Source organism: Procambarus clarkii, chromosome 39 (genome assembly GCF_040958095.1).
Source record: "Procambarus clarkii isolate CNS0578487 chromosome 39, FALCON_Pclarkii_2.0, whole genome shotgun sequence".
Lineage (NCBI taxonomy): Eukaryota > Metazoa > Arthropoda > Malacostraca > Decapoda > Cambaridae > Procambarus > Procambarus clarkii.
Genome location: NC_091188.1, coordinates 3,247,481 through 3,257,680, shown reverse-complemented (window position 1 = coordinate 3,257,680; position 10,200 = coordinate 3,247,481). Strand labels below are relative to the sequence as shown.

At 47.1% G+C, this 10,200-nt stretch overlaps 1 protein-coding gene across 2 annotated transcripts in view; it reads left to right on the top strand.

Annotated features, from left to right (window-relative positions):
• The window catches only part of LOC123760334 (CD109 antigen), a 147,298-nt gene that overhangs the window by 91,801 nt on the left and 45,297 nt on the right, over positions 1–10,200 (top strand). For both annotated transcript variants that reach the window (XM_069338300.1, XM_069338301.1), the window contains 2 exons: positions 525–684; positions 6,991–7,061. In XM_069338300.1, the coding sequence (XP_069194401.1) occupies positions 525–684; positions 6,991–7,061 (231 nt within the window). The remainder of the gene's footprint in view (positions 1–524; positions 685–6,990; positions 7,062–10,200) is intronic.

Here is a 10,200-nt window from a genome sequence, read left to right as displayed (position 1 = left end):
TGTGTGTGTGTGTGTGTGTGTGTGTGTTCATTCTGTTGCCACCGTTTCATCTGTTTTCTCTGTTCCATCTCTTTCCTCTGCTATGTTCATCTCTCTATTCTGTTGCATCCTTTTTCTCTGTTTCTTCTGTTGCATCTGTTGCGTCTGTTAACTCTGTTTATTTCACTGTCTATCTCAGTTTCTCGTCATTTTTTGCCCTATATGTCCATCTGCCGGTCCTAGTGTTTTGATGTCTGTCTAAATCCTGCACTGTCAACGGAGCATTGTTGACTGATGTGTTGCAGATACCTGAATCTGGTGTGTTGCAGGTGCCTGACTTTGGTGTGTTGCAGGTGCCTGAATCTGGTGTGTTGCAGGTGCCTGACTTTGGTGTGTTTCAGGTGCCTGACTTTGGTGTGTTGCAGGTGCCTGACTTTGGTGTGTTGCAGGTGCCTGACTTTGGTGTGTTGCAGGTGCCTGACTTTGGTGTGTTGCAGGTGCCTGACTTTGGTGTGTTGCAGGTGCCTGACTTTGGTGTGTTGCAGGTGCCTGACTCAGGAGGGACGGGGGAGTGGCAGCTGCAGGTAGAGGGGCGGGAAGGCATAACTTCACTCTTCAAGCGCGTCGCCAGCCTCAACTTCCAGGCCAAGTTCCTCACCATCCTCATCCAGCCCTCACGACCCGTCTACAACGCCGGCCAGACCGGTGAGTCCTCCCTACATGTTCTGTTTTCTAAGAACTTGTTTTATTTTTACAGCTTGAGTATATGCAAATATTTCGAGACTCGTGATGCCTGGGCGTGTCTGCGACACTGCCCTGGCAGCTGAGTACATCTTGTCCGGGGTCTTGAAGACGAGGACGTCTCTAAGTTGTCACAGTCATGTCAGGTCACACAGTAGGATAGGATTCGTTTGGTCGTAGTACATTACGCAGGAGCCACCGTAAAATGAGCCCAGATAATATGTTGAAACTCAGGTATTGCAAGATGACTAGTTCCTCCACGATGTGTCCATTCCGTAGCTGTTGACACCAACGTGCATATGTTGTATGCGGGGGTTCAAGTGCAAGTACGTCTATTGAGACAATAAAGGTCATCTCAAAGGGATAGAGTAGTTTAGGCTATTTAGTCCCTCCTCTACTTCAAGTCCCTCAAGGGGCGCACAAATGGCAAGGCGCCACGGGGGTGGAGAGGGGGGATCATAGGAGGTCGTAGCTTCGTATCTACGACTAGTGATAAGAGAAAGACACGTCCGTGCTTCCTGTTTGGAGTTATTGTACAGATCGCTTTAAGAATGTCACTAAAGACAAGTCCTTAAATTGTCCAATAGTGTACACAGGGGGTGTGATCACCTCGTCACCACTGAGAAACTCAGTCTTTTTTTTCCAACAACAGTAAGTTAAGGATCCTCTGGTAGGTTAGGTGGACAGGAAATTCTCATAAAGTTTCAAAACGTTATGAAAAACGTTAATTGAAAGTTTTCTCTCCTAACCTTTCCGAGTAGGCCGGACGACTCAAACAGAAAACGGGACAGTACGTCACTTTCGTGAGTCGATTTCATTTCAAATTACGTCCACTTTTGGCCATAGTGCGCAGACGAGCCAAAAGCGACGTTATTTTTAAGAGGACGGGTTGAACTAACAGCAGTTAAATCATAGCAGCGCCATGAGCCACGTCCTCGGCTCATAACCCAGGATCCTGGGTCTGATTCCCGGGGAGGACAGAGACGATTGGGCACGCTTCCTTTCACCTAATGCGTTTGTTCACCTAACAGTAACTATGTACTTGGAAGTTAGGTATCCTAAGGAAGGGGCATCAGTAGTGGGCCTAATTTGTTATGTCTCATTCCCGCTGCCATTGTCGGGAGAAATACATATTGTTCTCAGACAAAACTTCATGTAAATGGTTCAGTTTAACACACTCGTAAGAGTCACGTAGCTCAGTCGATTAAGACAGCGTCTGGGACGTAGGTTCGAATCCTCGTCACGGCCATTGTGGCTTTGTTCACTCGTAAGAGGTTCCCAATTTTCTTAGTACACCACAAAGTCTTATTTTCTTAATACACCACAAAGTCTTATTTTCTTAATACACCACAAAGTCTTATTTTCTTAATACACCACAAAGTCTTATTTTCTTAATACACCACAAAGTCTTATTTTCTTAATACACCACAAAGTCTTATTTTCTTAATACACCACAAAGTCTACATTAGTATACTCGAGCAGCGGGCCCATTCACATTCCTCCCTGGACCCCTGCTTGGGAACCAGTTGGGGGCCCCTGTGGGGACCTGGCCAAGCCTAACAGGGCCCCATGTACCCAACTGTGGGAAACCATAAGGTAAACCATTAGACCTGTGTAGGCCTAAGGGGGGGAAAGTACGGCCTTATACTCTTAATGGTTTACATTCCTCAGTACTGTACATGCTCCCCCCCCCCCACCCACCACCACCCCTGACCCAGCTATAGAAACTGTAGGCTATTCTGAATGCAATTCTAAAATTTAAACAAAATATACCTCCGTCATAGTATAGTCTTATACTATGACGTATATACTTATACTATAGTCAAACCTGGCCGAGTATGTTATTATATGAACGAGTTAATTCACAGAAATGGTTTTATGTAGATTATTTGTATTATATTAATATTTCTTCTTGATTTTGTATAGAGAAATTTGTAAGTTCATTTCTATTTTAAAAGGCAAATTCTTTGGTTAATATATATATATATTTTTTAGAGGTACTGAGATGACTCGCCACCCACACCTCTGTTTACCCTGGTGGGCGCTCCCACACCTGCCCTCCTCCCACACCTGCTCTCCTCCCACACACACACACACACATACGTCTCCACTTCCCTCCCACACGTGCCTACCTCCCCCCACACATGTGACCACCTCCCCTACACATGTGGCCTCCTCCCCCCACACATGTGACCACCTCCCCTACACACGTGGCCTCCTCCCCCCACACATGTGACCACCTCCCCTACACATGTGGCCTCCTCCCCTACACATGTGGCCTCCTCCCCCCACACATGTGACCACCTCCCCCCACACATGTGACCACCTCCCCCCACACATGTGACCACCTCCCCCCACACATGTGACCACCTCCCCCCCACACATGTGACCACCTCCCCCCACACATGTGACCACCTCCCCACACATGTGGCCTCCTCCCCCCACACATGTGACCACCTCCCCCCACACATGTGACCACCTCCCCCCACACATGTGACCACCTCCCCCCACACATGTGACCACCTCCCCCCACACATGTGACCACCTCCCCCCACACATGTGACCTCCTCCCCCCACACATGTGACCACCTCCCCCCACACATGTGACCTCCTCCTCCACACATGTGACCACCTCCCCCCATACATGTGACCACCTCCCCCCACACATGTGACCACCTCCCCCCACACATGTGACCACCTCCCCCCACACATGTGACCACCTCCCCCCACACATGTGACCACCTCCCCCCACACATATGACCACCTCCCCCCACACATGTGACCACCTCCCCCACACATGTGACCACCTCCCCCCACACATGTGACCACCTCCCCCACACATGTGACCACCTCCCCCACACATGTGACCACCTCCCCCACACATGTGACCACCTCCCCCCACACATGTGACCACCTCCCCCCACACATGTGACCACCTCCCCCCACACATGTGACCACCTCCCCCCACACATGTGACCACCTCCCCCCACACATGTGACCACCTCCCCCCACACATGTGACCACCTCCCCCCACACATGTGACCACCTCCCCCACACATGTGACCACCTCCCCCCACACATGTGACCACCTCCCCCACACATGTGACCACCTCCCCCACACATGTGACCACCTCCCCCACACGTGACCACCTCCCCCCACACATGTGACCTCCTCCCCCACACATGTGGCCACCTCCCCCCACACATGTGACCACCTCCCCCCACACATGTGACCACCTCCCCCCACACATGTGACCACCTCCCCCCACACATGTGACCACCTCCCCCCACACATGTGACCTCCTCCCCCACACATGTTGCCTCCTCCCCCCACACATGTGACCACCTCCCCCCACACATGTGACCACCTCCCCCACACATGTGGCCTCCTCTCCCCACACATGTGACCACCTCCCCCCACACATGTGACCACCTCCCCTCACACATGTGACCACCTCCCCCACACATGTGACCACCTCCCCCCACACATGTGACCATCTCCCCCACACATGTGACCATCTCCCCCACACATGTGACCTCCCCCACACATGTGGCCTCCTCCTTCACGCTCTTGAAGCTTTGATAATCATGTAACAAACATTTAAATCAAAGACAGAAATAGCGATCACAGCTCCATCCTGATTACAAGAATTATAGTAATAATAATATTTTTTTCTTATTTTTAACTAAGAATCCTAAGAATAGGGTTCATTAGGTCTCTCTCTCTCTCTCTCTCTCTCTCTCTCTCTCTCTCTCTCTCTCTCTCTCTCTCTCTCTCTCTCTCTCTCTCTCTCTCTCTCTCTCTCTCTCTCTCTGTCTCTCTCTCTCTCTCTGTCTCTCTCTCTGTCTCTCTCTCTCTCTCTGTCTCTCTCTCTCTCTCTCTCTCTCTCTCTCTCTCTCTCTCTCTCTCTCTCTGTCTCTCTCTCTCTCTCTCTCTCTCTCTCTCTCTCTCTCTCTGTCTCTCTCTCTCTCTCTCTCTCTCTCTCTCTCTCTCTCTCTCTCTCTCTCTCTCTCTCTCTCTCTCTCTCTCTCTCTCTCTCTCTCTCTCTCTCTGTCTCTCTCTCTCTCTGTCTCTCTCTCTCTCTGTCTCTCTCTCTCTGTCTCTCTCTCTCTCTCTCTGTCTCACCAATACATTTTTTTTCTAATTACACCAGCATGTAGCAGTTGGTTCACCATCAAAAGGTGCCGGGTTCGACTCCCGCGCAGGAGGGTGATTTTTTTTATTTTTTTTTAATGTTTTCTTTCACCAGTTGTTTCTGTTCACATAACGGTCAAATAGGAGCCCCCGGGAGTTAGAACAAACTGTTGTGGGTGGCATGCTGGGCAAGTTGGCCAGTATTCGTTCAGGCTTCCTGTCTCCTCGACAGGGAGAATTCAGTAATTTAACGTTGAACAATTGGGCTTAGTGACGATGGCCCTTGTTCGGGGTTACTACTGTAGTTAATTAGTCCTCATTGTAGTCAAAAACGCTGCCTATAATGAGTTTACTTCATTATCAATTATATTTACTGGTAAACCAAAATTATCTGTTTATTTAAATATTGTTTATTTGGTGAAGAGAAGTGTAAGGAGAAGTTATAATGGGGTGACGTGATGAGAAATGAATATTGGGAAAGATAATGAGAAACATCATGACAGCTGGTGATGAGGATAATAACTTTGGAAATATCTTAATAAAAGATCATTTTAAATGAAATATTATCACTGTAATATTATCGTAATAACATTATTGTTGTAATAATAATATTACTGTAATAACATTATTGTTGTAATAATAATATTACTGTAATAACATTATTGTTGTAATAATAATATTACTGTAATAACATTATTGTTGTAATAATAATATTACTGTAATAACATTATTGTTGTAATAATAATATTACTGTAATAACATTATTGTTGTAATAATAATATTACTGTAATAACATTATTGCTGTAATAGTAATATTATCGTAATAATGTTATTGCTGTAATAATTGCTCTAGGCATTTCCGGAAGATGTTGAGGTCAGCCAGGCGGTGTCTGGCGCCTCCAGTCACAGGAGAAATGCCCCGTCTCGTCTTCCAAGAAGCAGTGGGTGTTGAGGCTCGTCTTGTCGTAACACACAGCATCTTATTTATATATACACACTTGTGTAATCTCTAGGCTGGAACACTTGCCATCTTGTTTATGGATAAGCAGTATCTACATAATGTTTACATACAAAATTAAGGCAACGGCTGTAGGCCTATTGACCCATATGAGGCTGCTCTTATCCATCCAAACTCATACATATATATATATATATATATATATATATATATATATATATATATATATATATATATATATATATATATATATATATATATATATATGACTAACCTACGCTTGAAACAAATCTAACGGGCTCACGTTTGTTATGGTACCCGGTTTATCAAGATCAAGATCAACTATAAATCAAGGAGATTGTTTTCAAACCAGTATTTACCCAAGACTTTCCTAAATCGACACTTACCTCCAGAACGGCTCCTTCAGAGATTGTGAAAAATCTGGCCGGCGGGTTGCTTAAGCGAGAGATGTTTTCTCAGTATTTCCTTTTAACCTCATTCCTCTGTTTGCCTAGTGGTAAATAGGTGGGCGGGAGTTAAGCAACAGTTAGGAGGAAGGGCAGTATATCTGGCTCTAGGGAAACCTGGGCAACCCTAGCAGGCTTTCTGTCCCGGACATTTAGATTGCAAAGCAAATGAGGACCAGTATTGGCCCTCCATAGAAAACGGACACCTTAAACCTGTGAAGTACTTAGGGGGGAAAAATCTAAATTCGCCGAAAGTGGAGAACCAATTTATTACCACAAAGTACAGGACTGGGGAACATGCTAACTTAGCTACTGCCCTTATCGGAGGGCCATGAAGGTTAAGGTTACTATAAACTGTTGTGCAATATTGAAACTTCAGTTGGGATCTTGACTCGAACTCAGAAAGCAGAGGTGTTCGCGCACCTGGCATAACTGATACGCTAACCGTTACACCACCCAGACCCTTCAAAAGGAATGGAAACTTCGGAGTATTTCCGCAACATTTCCAGCCCCCGAGGGCACCAGGGGTAGTACACGATCAGATTACGTTTTTCATTAGGCATTATTAGGGAGAACTCGTGCCTTTATTCACACACATATACTTGACAAGTGTCTATATATATATATATATATATATATATATATATATATATATATATATATTGGGATGGGTGCATATGATGGTGTGTAAAGTTGTCTCTGCTTCACAGTGCAGTTCCGGGCCATCCTTCTGACCAGGGACCTGAAGCCCTACGACGAGCCCGTCGACGTCTTCATCCTGGTGAGTACTCTTGAGGTGTTTGTGGGTGTGTGTGCGTGCATTTGGGTGTGTGGTGTGTGTGCAACTGCAATGTTTAGAGAGATGTCTATATATGCATTCTTGGTCAATTGTGGTTTTTGGGGACACGCAACTATACGTGACATTGGTAGCTCGCTCCCTGCGCGCGAGCACACACACACACACACACACACACACACACACACACACACACACACACACACACACACACACACACACACACACACACACACACACACACTTCAGTGTACGCGCTCAAGCTCAGCAAGGTGCTTACTGCGGTGCACCCTAGCCAATGTTGCCCCCTGGGAGGATTCCTGGGAAATGTGGAACCTCCTAAATGGTTAAGGTTCTAGGTTAAGGGTGTCTGGTGATGATTGAGTACTCACCCACCTAGGTACCTCAAGGGGCTCCCCTCAACCCACCAGCTAGGTGGTACCTCAGAAGTACCACAATACCAAAATACCATCCTAGCTGCTTTCCGTAGAGTGCCCCCTGAAATGTGATTTTTTTTAGAGAACGAATTGGGGAAAACACCTTTTAATATTTTTATCGGAATTGATAATTTATGCAAGATTACATATGTAGAGTGTTGGAAAGAGAAAGTACTGTGTCTCCCAAGGATGACCCGACTCTCTTCTGCTCTTGGCCGTAGTCCAAGACTTCCAGCAGCTGAGTTCAGCCGCTTCCAACCTGAGGAAAAACCAGTTTTATAAGCTCTATTATTATCCCTGGAACCCAGTGACGTGCTTGTCTGTCGTAAAAGCCATTACACGTCAAAGTTAATGGATATGTTTTTTTTATCCTGAGCGTGTTTATCCGAGTGTTCAGGTTTTGCGATTCAACAAAATATTGACATTTTCAATTGTCTTGTGTACCACTGTGTCTTTTGGGCAATGTTATGTTCAGTTGTATGGGGGAGGTTCATCATTGCATCCACCAGCGGTGACAGCAGTGACACCTGTTTGACACCAGTGACACCGCTGCCACCAGTGACACCTCTCTGACACCGCTTCAACCACGAATCTCATTCAGCTTCATTCCATTCTTATTCTTCCTTGTCTCCGTCTTCTCCATATATCCTTCCATTCTTGACTCTTTACCGCGGGGTTTTCTCCGTATTGGTGCGTCACCCGGCACTCTGACGTCACGCCAATATTCTTGACAGTGCCTGAAGGATCTTCCCATAATTCCTTGTGGCAAAAACTGGTCGCCGGCTGCTTTTTTGAGTTGCATTACCAGATAGTAACAGGTTTGTTGAACGGTGAGTGGTGTACCCTAGCCAGAGTTGCCCCTGGGGGAGTCCTAGGGAATGTGGAACCTGCTCTGGTTAGGGTGACGGGTTAGGGGCCCGAGTTAGGGGGGGCCGGGTTAGGGGGCCGGGTTAGGAGGCCGGGTTAGGGGGCCGGGTTAGGGGGCCGGGGTTAGGGGGCCGGGGTTAGGGGGCCGGGTTAGGGGGCCGGGTTAGGAGGCCGAGTTAGGGTGTCTGGTGATGGTTGTTGTCTTGCTGTCGCCGCGATGTCAAAGGAAACTACACCTTAATCACTGTTCTTATTAACTGTTGCCAGAAGAGAGACATACAACTGGGGGCTTCCTCTTGCAGCCATCTTGACTGCCTCCCACTCTCTCTCTCAGCCTCCTTAAATTCCTTCACTCTCCCTCCCTTTCTTAATATTTCTTTCTTTCTGGCAAGAATCCCTCCCTCCCTCTCTCCCTCCCTCTCTCCCTCCTTCTCTCGTTCCTCTCCCCCTCCCTTCTCTCATCCTCTCCCTCCTCTCCCTCCCTCCCTCCCTCCTCTCCCTGGCTATGTACCAACCAGGGAAAATATAAGAGTCAGGAGGACTTCCGTTCCCGCTCCACCTTTTCTACCCTAGAATTTGGCGGGAGATGTTGTGACATTACCAACTTGTCCACCAGCGACATTTCCTTGTCCGGAAGCTCGCCTGCACGCACACGCACGCACACCCACACGCACACACACGCACGCACACCCACACACACGCACGCACAAACGTAGTCACAGCTAATACCATACTCAGGATTAAATGTGCATGTGATAAAAAATCTGGAAAGGACGTGAGACAATTCATTAGACGACTGACAGCCAAAGAGGCGGGGCCCAGGAGCAGACGCTCGGCTCTTGAGGTATAATTACTTAAATACATGTGTGCGCGCGTTTGGTATACAACAAATTTCGAAAAATATTAACAAATTAATGCAACAAATATTGCTAAATAATATAAAACAATTTAATATTGGAGAAACTTGCGATTGGCTTAGTGTAAGGATACATAGACAAGCTGCCTAAGTGGTGAGACGGTCCTAGACAAGTTGACAAAGTGGTTAGATGGTCCTAGACAAGCTGATAAAGTGGTGAGATGGTCCTAGACAAGCTGACAAAGTGGTTAGATGGTCCTAGACAAGGTGACAAAGTAGTTAAACGGTCCTAGACAAGGTGACAAAGTAGTTAAACGGTCCTAGACAAGCTGATAAAGTGGTGAGATGGTCCTAGACAAGCTGACAAAGTGGTGAGATGGTCCTAGACAAGCTGCCAAAGTGGTGAGATGGTCCTAGACAAGCTGCCAAAGTGGTGAGATGGTCCTAGACAAGCTGTCAAAGTGGTTAGACGGTCCTAGACAAGCTGACAAAGTGGTTAGACGGTCCTAGACAAGCTGACAAAGTGGTTAGATGGTCCTAGACAAGCTGACAAAGTGGTTAGACGGTCCTAGACAAGCTGTCAAAGTGGTGAGATGGTCCTAGACAAGCTGACAAAGTGGTTAGACGGTCCTAGACAAGCTGTCAAAGTGGTTAGACGGTCCTAGACAAGCTGTCAAAGTGGTTAGACGGTCCTAGACAAGCTGACAAAGTAGTTAGACGGTCCTAGACAAGCTGACAAAGTGGTTAGATGGTCCTAAACAAACTGGCAAAGTGGTTAGACGGTCCTAGACAAGCTGACAAAGTGGTTAGACGGTTCTAGACAAGCTGACAAAGGGGTTAGACGGTCCTAGACAAGCTGGCACAGTGGCTTCACCACTATGCCACGAAGGACCGATGGCATGCTATGCTGGGCTGCCCAACCCACTCTTGCTGCCCTTCAGGAATGGAGAAATATAAGGACCTT